The sequence below is a fragment of the Labeo rohita genome, chromosome 10 (assembly GCF_022985175.1).
Source record: "Labeo rohita strain BAU-BD-2019 chromosome 10, IGBB_LRoh.1.0, whole genome shotgun sequence".
NCBI lineage: Eukaryota > Metazoa > Chordata > Actinopteri > Cypriniformes > Cyprinidae > Labeo > Labeo rohita.
Genome location: NC_066878.1, coordinates 20,379,656 through 20,394,916, shown reverse-complemented (window position 1 = coordinate 20,394,916; position 15,261 = coordinate 20,379,656). Strand labels below are relative to the sequence as shown.

Genomic DNA, 15,261 nt, shown 5'->3' with positions numbered 1-15,261 from the left:
CTTTTGTGGAACATTAAAAAAGTACGTTGAAGACTGTTGGTAATAAAGCTGTTTTAGTTACCAGTGACTTTCATTATATGAACAAAAATACTGAGATGTTTCTCAAATGATCTTCTTTTATGTTCCATAGTTTATGTTAAGCCGTTACAACCTAAATGTTTGTTATGCTACAATTAGTAATGTCTACTTGCTATTTTCTCATTTAACACAAAAATAGCTTTAAATAATCTTTTGTGGGTATTTTCACAGTCAAATTTATTTTGCAATTAATTAACCCTTTAACTGTCACTCCCATTTTTTAAAATAGGCATGAAAGTGCAATATCCAAACTTAAATTGTGGTAATTCATGAACACTTTGAAATACAGATCTAAGGTTGGTCTCTTTTTAAAGACAATCAGAAGATGTGGAATTTTTGCAGGAGTGGAATTTTTTCAAAAAATGAAGTATCGATAAGTTACAGAAGTTTAAATTTACTAAAAAGAAAATGTGTTGTACAATTTTTATTATATTTTATATAAAATACATATTTTACGTAACAGGTTTTACCTTAAATTTGATATCAAATTGAAGCCTTATGTCTAAATAAGTTATGTTCCAAATTTGAAGTTGATATGAAAAAAATTTTGTTTAGGGCATTATAGCACAAATAGTGCCATCCAAACTCCATAGGATTTTTTTAATGCAATTTTCTGTCACAAATGTCAAAATTTTTCTGGCAATTTTACTTCTATCACAAAATAACCAATATCACTAAATATGAAATCCTGAGACTCAGACCTTTCCAATGATATGTTTTTTGTCAAGATTATTAAAAGTTTTGATTCTAAAAGACCGCCAAAAGATTTTAAAGTACAATTTCAAAATGGTTTTCACAGGATGATTCTTGGGCTTCTAAGCTTTCAAATGAGATATAATTTATTTATTTATTTATTTTATAATTTATTTGATAGAGAAAAAGGACAATGAAAAAAAAAGCACCAAGCGTCCCACAGGTGGGGGTGACAGTTAAAGGGTTAATCGACACATCATGTAATTAATTAGATTAAATTTTTTTTAATTTTGACAGCCATAATTAATACGTGAACTAATCTTTACAAATGATATCTTATTGTGAAGTGTTACCAAATAAGTAAGTTCTATGTTAATTGTTTGTATAATCTGGGACGCTTGCATTTGTTGCATTGAGGCTGAATGGTTTCATTAAGCTTTTTCTGCTGATGTATCATGAATGAGGAATGAGATTTCCCTACTGCGTAGCTGCTGTTTGTCACAGGTAATTGAAATAATGGAGTTTAGACAAGCAGACATCCATAACGACTGGTGAAAACCTACTTCCTAAACATTCCTTCAGGATCCCTGATGTTCTCCTCAGACTGCCAGCTCTTTTTAAATAGGTCGTAATTAAGGCATTAGCTTGCCGCTGAGAGCAGACTGACAGTAATTGTGGGCCTCGCTGGCAGGATTCGGATTAGGAGTTTTCAGAACATCCTTTCGAACGCGTCTGTTAAAAATGACCTCCAAATGGCCCCGATATCAGGGCGGCACCCTGACCTCCTTCCCATCCTGACCGCAGAGACCAGCTTACTGATGGCGTGTCCTTGCACAAGGCCGAACGGCCATATGTTTCTCTCTCTTTTTGCAAATTCAATTTCTCTCTGGTTATTAGTGCTTTTGATTAAGCTTCTTACGCCCCACCCAGGAGAGCGGCTCTCGCTCGCGGTGATTAATCAGCAGCAGGGTTTGTCACAAAGTCGCACACGGGCGCTGATTGCAGTTTAGGCAGATCGCTTCCAATTGGTCGTCACCCAAGTGCATCTGAAGTTCAAGACTCCTGTGTCCTGTGCGGTATTACCCATGCTCCCTAAAAGGGATAGTTCACCAAAAAATTAAAGTTTGCTGTTAATTTACTCACCCTCAGACCTTCCATGATGTAGGTGACTTTTAGTCTTGAAGGGGTCATCCGATGCTAAGTTCACTTTTTCATGTTGTTTGAACATTAATGTGTGTTGGCAGTGTATGTACAAATTTACCCTATAATGGAAAAAATCCATGCAGTGGTTTTTAATTAATCTGTAAAAATAATATCCCCTTTTTCAAATCGAGCCGTTCTCAGATGCCTGTCATTGTCACACCAACAGAGGCCGCTCCCACGATAGTTGATTGACATGAGCGTCTTACCTCAGATCAGCTGTAACAGTCCGCCCTCTTTGTTTCGATGCTGGAGCAGTGATGTAAATTAGACAAGAATATCTCAGATTGAGCGATTGAGGTGTTGTTTGCTGGATGTAATAATGAACATAGTGGTCGTCATTTACTCTCGACATCTGAGCCGCTGAAGATGCAGTGGATTATGTTTGTGAATGAAATTCAGTTTTTTCAGTTTTAATTTTTCTGCATTCCGTTTTTTCCTGTTTTACCATTTTTAATGGTTAAATTAAATTTTATTAATCAAAGAGCATGTCTAATTAATTAAAATCATAACACTTATACAATTTCACATTAATTTAATAAAGTTTTAACAAAAATGACATGTTTAGGGCCCTATGAAATGCTTTATTTTTTCTCACCATGTGTTTTATTGTCATCAAATTCTGTGTTTTAGCATGTCTAATTATTTGAATGCAAATAATTAATTTATTCAAATGTATTCTTAAAATAGCCGTATGAAAGTTTTTTTACCTTCAGAAATTCTGTGTTGTGTATTTAAAATGTTCTGGTTATCAAATGAAGGCATAAAACATTAATTTAATTTATCTTTTAATTATTGAAAATTAAGCACACTTTTTTGGCAAACAAAGGGGAATTTACTATTAAAATTAGAACATGGAAGAAATGTTATGTGATTATACCCTAAAAAATAATGTTTGTTTCATTTTAGTAGTAGTAGTAATAGTAGTAACACATATCTGGCACAATCAGTCTGCGGTTTTCCTGTTGAATTGGACTACTTTAACACTACTACAGCGGGTTGTTTTTCATGTACACGGATTGAAGCGACCTCAACAACGTAATATTTAGCCCCTGGAATGCTAATTTTACCAGGGGAACCCTGCCAAAAAACGTGTATTTTACCCCCTGGAAAGCTATTATTAATGATTGGGCTACTTTGGGGCTTGTTTTGAGTAGCAATTGGGCGGGTTTTGTTGTGAAAACCTGGCAACCCTGGGCACAATGTCTTCAAGTTAAACCAGACTTTTATTTTGAGGGGTTGCCATGTTTACCTTAACATTTCTGAGTGTGGTATAACACTAGTTGTCCTGAAATGGAACGGTCAAATGCTCATGAAGTGACTCTCAGCAGATATTGTTCATGTATTTATGTCCCCACAGACGCAGAAATCACCGTGAGCGTCACGCACTTCAGTGTGTGTAGTAAACAAAACCGCTCGTCTGCTCCAGACACGCAGAACATGCAGGATTCACGTTTAAATAGTATTTTTGCAGTGTAATATTTACAGACACTAGTCCATATTGCGGTTTGATTTAAGTGTAATGACCTACTTTTGATTCATTCATTCAAACTTTGACAAATTCCATGACATTCCGCGTTATTCAGTAAATTCCGTTTTTATGACTGGATTCCGCGATTCCGTCCACATTTTCCGCATTGTCTATGTTCGCGCAAATCATTCATGATCCAGCTTCACTTACAGCAGAAGTGAGTATAAGGGTGTTTTTTTTATCAATCTTTGCGATCACCTTTCCTAATAACGTGCTAGTTAGCAAGTTTAGCGGCTAAACGCAGCTAAATGCGACTAAAGTAAACCGGCTCGTCACTCCACGGACAGAAGAGAGGGGCGGGGTGAGCAGAGCTCATTAACATTTAAAGCGACCTCGACCAGAACAGGATGATTTTTGCAGAGCTGATTTTGACAAGGTAAAAAAGGTGTTATTTGCACTACCGTTGAGAAATTTTAATCAAAGTATATTAGAGACTTTTCATTAAGACCCTAAAGAATCATATCAACTTGTGGAAAATGGGCATCCGATGACCCCTTTAAGAGTCAACATTAAATCCAAACCATGTAATTCATGAATGAACTACTGTACGTCCTTATCCTCATCCCTTCTCTAGTCTCTCCAGTTTTGTTATCAATAAAATGGCCTAAAAACCTAAAAAATGGACCTGCGCTAGAAATCGAGCCCTATCACTGGTACTCTTATCTGGGTGGAAACGGTTTGTAGTAACACAACATTGTTGACGATCTCATTACTAGTCTAGATGGATTTCTGAGTGTTCTCAGTCTGTTCTTGGAAAAAGCTACAGAAGGAAGGAGTGTGTCTGAGAGCAGGACAGGCCCACGTTCTGCCCTCGAGCATGAGAAATGGATTGAGTCAGTTCACGCTTGGCTTCACTTATCTATCTTGACCGCTTTCTCAACCGCACTCCTCCATCTCTTCAAATCATCCATTTCCGCTTCTTCACTGCTTCTGTGCGTGTTTTTCTTCACAGGAATCATCTAGCCTCTAAAACAACAATATGTCAGAGCACTGCCAACAAGTATATGGCTCTAACTTCGCCAGCTATATTAGACTGAAAATGAGATTCGAAATCAATGAAGTTTTGCCAGAGCAAGATGTTCAAGCTGCATTGAGCCAGTCTCTCACTTTTGCTCAATTACACAAACTTCTCTCAGAGTTTTATAAAAAATCACATCATTTGCTTTTGAGTAATGGCGAGAATAATGTGTGTGCAGATGATCGGGGCCCTGAAGCAACTCTGTTACCTGGACGTGTCCAAAAACAATTTGGAGATGGTTGACGAGCAGATATCTGGCTGTGAAAACCTGCAGGATCTTCTGCTGTCCAACAACGCTTTGACGCAGCTGCCAGGGTCTATAGGTAAAACACACACCAAAATGCAGAGATGAGCTTAATGATTAGTATCCTAACAGCTTTAATTCTAATCTGCTTTGAACAGTTGAACAGGTTAGATGTTTAAAACGAACAGGAGGATTATGGGAAAAGCAGTAATACAATCTCATTACCTAATGAATGACCCAGTCGGACAGCAACTAATGAGCAGGAGAGTTGAAGTGGCCAAGTCACACCGCCCTTGAGGCTGGCTGTGAAATAATACCTCCCAGCTCAACACTTAATGAAATCCAGTTTAGAGCTCAGAGAAAGGGTTTTCAAGCCGCGGAGGTGCTCGACATGAGCAAAAAGCAGTTTTTGTTTTTCGTTGCAAGAACTTTTAATGAATCCAGTACACTTTGGTGTCCCATTGCATTTTTCTGTACACTTTCTGAGTTAGATATAGTTGTTATTTACTATAGAAAAACTTGGGAATAGCTAGTTTTAAATACAAAGTTTCTGTTAACTGATCACCACCTTTCAAATGGTGAATCTGACCTGTTTCACCTTTGGGTTTTGACCATCTTGACTGTTTCGAGTTATTAACATCATAACATCAACCTCATAATTTTGATATTGTATGTCTAATTGGTATATTTAATCATGGCCAAAACCGTTTTTAATTAATTGTTGTTATTCAACTAATTTTAATTACCAAAAAACATAATATTTAGCTGTCACTTATTATTATTTTTTTATTCAACCCTGTTACTGCATATTTTCACAAAATAAAATAAAAACAATAAAATAAAATAAAATAAAAATCATGACATCCAAAAAGTAACATCATTTAGCTGTCACTTATAATTTTTATATTCAACCCTGTTACTCCATATTTTCACTAAATAAATAAAATAATATATAAAATAAAAAAACATGATACCCAAGAAGTAACATCATTTAGCTGTCACTTATCATTTTTATATTCAACCCTGTTACTGCATATTTTCACTAAATAAATAAAATAAAAGAATAAAATATTAAAGTAAAAAATCATGACACCCAAGAAGTGACGTCATAGAGCTGTCACTTATAATTTTGTATTCAGCTCTGTTACTGCATATTTTTACTAAATAAATAAAATTAAGTAAACATTAAATAAAATAAAAAAGTCATGACACCCAAGAAGTAACATTTAGTTGTCACTTATTTTTATATTCAACCCTGTTACTGCATATTTTACCAAAATAATAATAATAAAATAAAATAAAATATCATGGCACCCAAGAAGTAACATCATGTAGCTGTCACTTATAATTTTTGTATTCAACCCTGTTACTGTGTATTTTCATTAAGTAAATAAAATAAAATAAAAATAAAATAAAAAATCATGGCACCCAAGAAGTAACATCATTTAGCTGTCACTTATAGTTTTTGTATTCAACCCTGTTACTGCACATTTTCACTAAATAAATTAAACAATATACAATTAAATAATAAAATCAAATAAATAAAATGAAACAATGATTTCAACCCTGTAATTTGAAGAAAATTTGATAAAGCTTCATATTAATAAAATTTGTTGTCTTTAATTTAGGGCAGTCAGTCTAACTCTGACTGCAAATCAACATTTGGTTAAAAAATATATATATATTATTAAATAAAATGATGATAATGATAAAGCAAAGTTAATAGAAATAATACAGTTCTTAAAATGCTTTCAGTTTCTGAGCTTGTGAGCTTGACAGTCAATGTTTTTTGACAGTGTTTTGACCATGTTTTGAGAGAGGAAAAGTTTAAAGGAACTTATGCACCCTTTCTGTGGAAAGTGCTGAATATGGGAGTGTTTAGTCTGTGAATCAGTTTCTAATAAATTATTTCCTCAAGATGGGCAAGATTGATGGTCTCATTGTCTAGAGTGAAGTGGTTTTGGAATGGCCAGTTTCTGTCTTTCAGACTCATTCTCTCTCTCTCCCCCCCACAGGCTCACTGAAACGACTGACCACTCTGAAAGTGGATGATAACCAGCTCATGTACCTGCCTGACACGATTGGCGGGTAAGTGAGCACCATTTTAAACAGCAACCTGATGAACTGTGCTTCAGCAGTGACCCAGTTCTCTTTAACCCATGAGTATACTCACACTAAATTTGCATACTACTTCATGTTGTGCTGATTGTGGTGAAAAATGTTCAGCAATATTATCAATCTTAAAAAATGTGAACTGCAAGTGCTACATGATAGATGAAAGCATCTAGGAATGAGTGTCACAAATGACCTCTCTAAACGTATGATGCATGTCAATAAATTTGATGATATATTGATTAGTCAAGGAGTGTGAAGACCTATAAGCCACTTCATGATACAGACAGGAGACTTTGTAACAGTGTATGAATGAGGGAAGTACACGTCCATATGGACTCACCGAGAGGGATTGCTTTGCTTTGTGTGTGTGTGTGTGTGAGAGAGAGAGAGAGAAAGAGAAACAGATTGTGTTATCCATCAAAAAAAGAAGCCAAGCGTTGTACCTCATTCTCGCCACCTCTTACTTTGAGCTTGTTTCCAAACATGCCGGTTATCCCTTATGTCAGATTAGATTTCCTAGTCCGGGGTTAAGAAAATATGCCAAGAGGGATTATGAATATGTGATTGCAAGGATTCTCTTTTAATCCCAGCCAGGACTGTAAAGCACACTGATTAAGCATGATTAATTTTTCATTAGTCTCGATGTCTTTTCCCATCACACTGATATGACTGCATGTTTACACTGTATAACCACTCAATAAATATAGACATGATTTTGTATTTTTTTTTATTTTTTAATTTTTTTTTTTTTTTTTTTTTGGTGATTTGGAAGTAGGTTTCCCCATACTTTGTTGAGCCAAACTTCTGTCTATGTTTTTTGGGGTTCTAAAAAAAATCCAATGCAAGCAGTTCTTAATTTCAATAAATGTTTTTGTTTGTTTCATGTTTTTATTTATTTATTTTGTTTTATTTGTGGTTTTGTTCTGTTTTTTTTTCAGTTTGTGTTTTTCTTGTGTTTCATTTTTTTTAATTAATTTATTATTTTGTTTGATTTGTGTTTTTGTTTTGTTTTTTCTGTTTGTGTTTTTGTTTCATGTTTTTGTTTGCTTTTTTGTTTCGTTTTTTCATGTTTTTTGTTAGTTTTTTTTGTTTTTGTTTCATGTTTTTGCTTTGTTTTGTTTGTTCTTGTGTTTTTTGTTTTTCATATTTTTGTTTCATGCGTTTGATTCATGTTTTTGTTTCATGTTTTTTTATTTTGTTCGATTCTTTTTTTGTTTGTTTGTTTTATGTTTTTATTTTTTTTATGTTCTTGATTCATGTTTTTTATTCATAAGAGAAAAAACAATTCCAAAGCAAGCAGTTCTTAATTTCAATAAATGTTTTTTTTGTTTTATTTTGTTTGATTCATGTTTTTGTTTTGTTTTGTTTGTTGTTTTTGTTTGTTGGTTTGTGTTTTTTATCTTTCATTCGTTTGTTTTGTTAGTTTTATTTTTTTATTCATTTATTTAGTTTGATTCATGTTTTGTTTTTTCTGTTTGTATTTTGTTTCATGTTTTTTGTTTGTTGGAGTTTTTGTTTTTTTGTGTTTTTGATTCTTATTTTGTTTTTGTGTTTTGCTACATTTTAATTTTTTGTTTGCTTTTGTTTCATGTTTTGATGATTATTTGATTCATTTGTTTTCATCATTATTTTTTCTTATGGTTGTTTTGTTTTTATTACGTATTTTTGATTCATGTATTTGTTTTGTTTGTTGTTTTTTGTTTCATGTTTTTTGCTTTTTGTTTGTTGTGTTTTTTTTTGTTTTTCATATTTTTGTTTCATGTTTTGTTTCATTTTGGTTTCTGTTTTTGTTCGTTTGTTTCATGTTTTTGTTTTGTTTTGTTATTTGTTTGTGTTTTTATGTTATAAAAAATTTTTATGCCGTAAGTTATAAAAGACATTTGATTTTACTTGTTTTTTGTATTTTTTAGAATATGAAACTGGCATTAAAAATCATTTTTGATAAGTTTAGAAAATGATTGGTTTACATTATTGTCATTGTGTTGTTTTCAGTGTTTTCAGTTTAGCAATGATCGATGTCTCCTGCTCTGCATCGTCTCTTGATCTCTCTCACACACATTTCTTTTATGCCACATCTTGGCATAAAAAAAGTGTTCACCCTGTCAGCCAGTTCCATCAACAATTTATATCAGAGATCAAAAAAGATTTATTTTAGTGTAGGACAGAATAAGCACAAGTGAACACAGACAGCTGATTAAATTGCCTTCACAATTAATCTCACTGAATTTTCAGAGCCACTTCAGGACGAAGATTGAGATCCACTGGTTTAGCGCCATCCAAAAAGTTTAATTAGTTACTCCTCAACACTATTGCAATGTTTGCAAAACTTTATAAACAGTTGCATAACTGTTTGTTTCACAGCTAAAACCATTTTCTCAGAAATGAAAATCAGAATCATTCAGCCTTGGTCTTTTCATTGCTTTAATGATTTATTCAGCACACCTGCATGTTAGTCGTGTTAGAAGAACACAATGTTTGACGTCAGACTGTTAAACAAAAAATCAAGGCCGTTGGTCACAGAACCATCTGAATAGAGGCCTGTAGAGTAGAGCTGTTGATTTAAAGATGGCACAGCATTTCTTATGTAAGACAGTATTACAGTTTCACACTTTGTGTGTGTCTTTCTTCTGTAGACTCACGACTCTGGATGAGCTCGACTGCAGCTTCAATGAGATCGAGGCGCTGCCGTCCACCGTCGGCCAGTGTGTAAACCTGCGTACGCTTGCGGCAGATCACAACCTGCTCACACAGATGCCTCCCGAGGTCAGTCCGGTCTTGGCACGCTTTATTTAAGACAACAGCAATTTGCATTTAGAGGGTTACTGCACCCCAAAATTAAAATGTCGTCATTAATCACTTATCCCTATGTCATTTCAAACCCGTAAAAGCTTCATTCCTCTTCGGATCACAATTTAAGATGTTGTGGATGAAAACCGGGAGGTTGGACTGTCCCATTGACTGACAAGTAAAAAACACTATCTAGGCGTCGTCAAAATAGTCCATCTGCCATCAGTGGTTCAATCATATTTTTCCGAAGCTCTAAGAATACTTTTTGTACAGAAAGAAAACAGAAATAATGCATTTCTTCAACAATTCATGTCCTCCACGTCACTGTAGTGCCATTTTGGAGAGTATCTGATGGGTGCAAACAGCGTACGCTGTTCTGTGTCAGCTGCGTAATGTGTAATGTGTAATGTGTAAAAAAAAAAAAAAAAAGTGCAGGAAGTGATTTAATTTTGATGTAAAGGAGAAGTCCACTTCCAGAACAAAGATTTACAGATAATGTATTCACTCCCTTGTCATCCAAGATGTTCATGTTTTTCTTTCTTCAGTCCTTTTTGAGGAAAACATATAATGGACTGATATGGTGCCCTGATTTTGAATTTCCAAAATGCAGTTTAAATGCGGCTTCAAACGATCCCAAATGCGATTGTAAATGATCCCAGCTGAGGAATAAGTGTCTTATCTAGCGAAATGATCGGTTCTTTTCATAAAAAAAATAATACAATTGATACACTTTTTAATGTCGAACGCTCCTCTTGTCTTGCTCTGCCTGGACTGTTTTTGTTCCGGTTCATGACAGTTAGTGTATGTCGAAAAACTCCCATCTCATGTTCTCCCTCAACTTCGAAATCATCCTAAATCGCTGTTTTACCTTTTTTGTTAAGGGTTACCAGGGCTCGACAATAAGGAGTGCCTTATGGCCCGGGGCCAGCGTAAAAGATACTTGGGACAGTTGACAAATATGTCATTGGCCCGATCGGGACACTTTGTAGCTTTAACAATGATTAATCTATATGTACACAGTGGAGACAGATGCATCAATCGACCAGACATATTTCAACTGATCTCTGTTCCGGGCTTGCACACGAACTGCATGCAATAAATTGTTGTGTCATGTCATGTGTGTGGAAATATTACGAACTCTTTAAACATCTGTTAAGAGACGCCAGAGACGCTGAAGACAAATGCAAAGAGGAAAAAATACTGTAGCAGGTAAAGCAAGATCACGGTTCACATTGCGCAAAATATTGAAAGTATTATTCTAAATACTGAAATGGCGTTTATATTAATGCATGTCTGAGGGGAACTTATTGTATTAAGAAATGTTTACATGGAATTTTCATTTGTCTCTGTATAATGCATTTAAACTAGCGTTCATAAGCACCGCTGCTTTATTTACAGTGGTAACCAGGGAAACGCGTATCATTATTCCATAAGCGCCACCTGCTGGCAGAGACTGAATTTGCATTCATTCAGTCCGTCTGCTGTTTTTCCCTAAATCATTGTTTCATTTGTAATACATTTTTGAACAAACAAATAAAAAAGGAAAGGAAAGGAAAGGAAAGGAAAGGAAAGGACGTGACGTGTGGCCAAGTATGGTTTTGCTGTGATATCGAAGTTGGAATCGAAAATTGTACAATTTAATTGGTATGTAAAATTTTAATGTCATATAAGCTTATTTATTCAAATAAAAGATAACATGGGTCAAAGCAATGGGTAAAAATTTGAACAATTGGCCCAATCGGGCTAGTAGAAAAAATCCTTAGCATTGAGCCCCGGTTACTCTCTTGAGTTTGCATGTTCTCTTTGCAAAGACTGTGTCGGTACTTCTGCAGTGATGTAGGGTGATTTTGAAATGATTTTTGAAGTTGAGGGAGAAAATACGATTGGAGTTTTTCGACATACCCTAACTGTTTTGAGCCAGAATACACAGAGTTCAGGCAGAGCAAGACAAGATGAGCGTTTGACATTAAAAAAATATATAAATTGTATTTTTTTTATAAAAATAACTGATCGTTTTGCTAGATAAGACCCTTCTTCCTCAGCTGGGATCATTTGATGCCACATGTAAACTGTATTTTGGAAGTTCAAAATCAGGGCAACATACCAGTCCATTATATTGAGAAAAATCCTAAAATTGTTTTCCTCAAAAAAACATAAGAAAAGCAAGAACATCTTGTATGACACGGTGGTGAGTACATTATCTGTAAATTTGTGTTCTGGAAGTAAACCAGTCCTTTAAACTGTACTAACAATGATACAACACATTTTTTTTTTTAACAGAATTAGTGATGATAAGTATTAATTTTTGCTATTAACAATCATGTGAAATACCCATAGATCTTTCTGGAAAGACGACATGTACTTGATATTGAATTGGTTCATTGAAATGAACCATCTGAACAAACAAATCCTCACTGCTGCTGTCTCATGCTCATACAGAATGGTTTAATCTTGACCGCATCGATCTTGCAGTTTGATCAAAGCGTCCTCTGTGAGACGCAGCAGTTATCAGATGTGCATCTCATTTGACCCTTCATGTTTATGTTTGTGCGTTTGACAGATGGGCAGTTTGAAGAACGTCACCGTCCTCTTCCTGCACTCAAACAAGCTGGAGACTCTGCCGGAGGAGATGGGCGACATGCAGAAACTCAAGGTCATCAATCTCAGCGACAACAAGTACGTCCCCCGTGCTGCAAACACGGCTAACGTAGTTTTGACCCAAGGACAAGTATTTTTCTTTGAAAATGCGAACCAAATGAGCTAACACTTGACGCTCTTCGTGTACGAAATCTTTCAATGACAAACGTTTCCAACCTGGCCACGCAGCTGGTGGCTGTAAGAGCCATTACTTTGACATTCTTCCTAGAGCCACTTAGATGCATTTGGCTGTGATTCAACAGGCTGGAAACTATAGCTCTGTTTTCTGCTTCTTGCGCTGTATTTAACAGCCTTGATACACATTATACCAGACTCTTTCTCAATTTACTGTGTTCTTATTGAATCATGTCTCATTTTTATTTTATTTCGGCATGCTATCATCCTCACTTACTACTTATGTGTCGTACAGTAATCAGGTTTCTGCTCTTTGTGCTTTCTCCGAGCAGGTTGAAGAATCTTCCGTACAGCTTCACTAAACTCAACCAGATGACCGCGATGTGGCTGTCTGAAAACCAGGTGGGCAAAGCTCAGATACACAAGGCATAACAGTCATTAGTGCAAAATAAACACCAACAGAGTGAACAGAAATGCAATGCAAGCTAACAGTTGATTTTTAACTCTGATGGAGGTTTGTTTGTTGCAGTAATGACTGACTGACTGCAGATTATCTTGGATATTACACAGCTACTTAGCCACATTTTAAATAAATAAATAGATACATGAACATTTTATTGTGTAGAACAGGGTTCCCACACTCATCGAAAAGCTAGAAATGTAAAACAAGTGTTAAAAGGTGTAAAGAAGTCATTTTAGATTAATAAAATCTAACGAAGTTGTAAAAAGTTCTGTTTTAATATATAATATGATATAATATAATATAATATAATATAATATAATTAAAATAAAATTGTATTAAAATTAAATAATCAAGCTCTAATTGCAATTTAAAATAAAAAAGATAAAATTGAGATCTAAACTGAAATGCTTTGGAATCATAAAATGAATTAGTAATGTAAATAATACAGTAATATTAATAATACAGTATAATGAATAATAATATAAATAATATAACAATTCAAATAATACAAAATAATTACAAGTATTAAAAGGTGTGAACAAGTCATTTTAAATTAATAAAATCTAACGAAGTTGTAAAAAGTTCTGTTTTAATATATAAAATAATATAATATAATATAATTATACAGTATAGTATCATACTATAATATAATATAATAATTAAAATAAAATTTTATTAAAATTAAATCATTAAGCTCTTATTGAAATTTAAACTAAAAGATAAAATTGAGATCTCAACTCTAATGCTTTGGAATCACAAAATGAATTAGTAATGTAATTAATACAATAATATTAATAATACAGTATAACAAATAATAATATAAATAATATAACAATTTAAATAATACTAAATAATTAATAAACAATTAAAGTAAAATTTTGTTAAAATATTTAAGCTCTGAAATTTAAAATGTAAAAAAAAAAAAAAAATCTAAATGGAAATGCTTCAGAATCACAAAATTCATTGTGATTAATTAATGTCAGTGCACCCACTTTCTGTTTAGAATAGAATAGAATAGAACTAATAATATAATTAATACAATAATGTTAATAATACAGTGTAATAAATAATAATCTAAATAAATAATATAGCAGGTAAAGTAATAAAACATAATGAATTAAATGATTAAAATAAAATCACAAATAAATTGTGATTTAATTAATATATTAATTTACCATCTTTCTGTTAATAACATAAAATAATCAAGCTCTAACTGAAATTTAAAATGGAACAAAAAAGATAAAATTGAGATCCGAACTAAAATAGAATAGAATAGAATTTATAATGTAATTAATACAATAATATTAATAATACAGTATAATGAATAATAATATAAATAAATAAAACAAAATAATAAACAAAAATTAATTAAATAGTTAACCACAGTTCAATTTGGGATTTTATTTTAATTAATATATCCATATAATTCTTTCTTATTGCACAGCTACTTAACTACCTTTTAAATAAATAAATAAATAAACACATTTTTATTGTATAGAACAGGGTTCCCAAGCTCATCAAAATGCAAAATAGTTATTTAAAGGTGTGAACAAGTCATTTGACAATGATAAAATCTAACAAAGTTGTGAAAATTTCTGTTTTTATATAATATAATATAATGTAACATAACATAACATAAAGTAACGTAATGTAATATAATATAACATAATGTAATATCATATAATATAATATAATTAGGGCTGTCAAATGATTAATTGCATACAAAATAAAAGTTTGAGTTTTCCTAATGCACATTATTATACATATATATATATATATATATATATATATATATATATATATATATATATATATATATATAAATAATAACACATTCATGTATATATTTAAGAAATATTCACAAGTACATGTATTTATTATAATTTTTAAATAATTTATATGATATATCAATAAAATATTTTGTACCTAATTAACATTTCTCTTAAATATACATTAATTTGTGTGTATTAATATATACATTATAATTACACATGGTTAACACACACACATGTATTAGACAAACTCAAACTTTTATTTTGTATGCGATTAATCACGATTGTTTGACAGACCTTAATATATTATAATATATAATATATGTGAAATAAAAAAATATATATTAAGTAAAAATAAAAGAATCACAAAATGAATTGTGATTGATTAATATATCAATGCACCCACTTTCTAATAAAATACAATAAAATAAAATAATCTTAAAATATATAAAATAAAATAACATAATCTTAAAATATATAAAATTAAATTAAATTAAATTAAAATATATGAAATAAAATAAAATAATCTTAAAATATATAAAATAAAATAATAAAATAAAATAAGTCTTAAAATATGTAAAGCAATTT

General features: G+C 32.5%; 1 protein-coding gene across 2 annotated transcripts in view; it reads left to right on the top strand.

Annotated features, from left to right (window-relative positions):
* erbin (erbb2 interacting protein) overlaps window positions 1-15,261 on the top strand; it is a 112,912-nt gene that overhangs the window by 71,992 nt on the left and 25,659 nt on the right. For both annotated transcript variants that reach the window (XM_051121931.1, XM_051121930.1), the window contains exons 9-13: window positions 4,699-4,843; window positions 6,780-6,852; window positions 9,513-9,642; window positions 12,227-12,342; window positions 12,771-12,840. In XM_051121931.1, coding sequence (XP_050977888.1) covers window positions 4,699-4,843; window positions 6,780-6,852; window positions 9,513-9,642; window positions 12,227-12,342; window positions 12,771-12,840 — 534 coding nt within the window. The remainder of the gene's footprint in view (window positions 1-4,698; window positions 4,844-6,779; window positions 6,853-9,512; window positions 9,643-12,226; window positions 12,343-12,770; window positions 12,841-15,261) is intronic.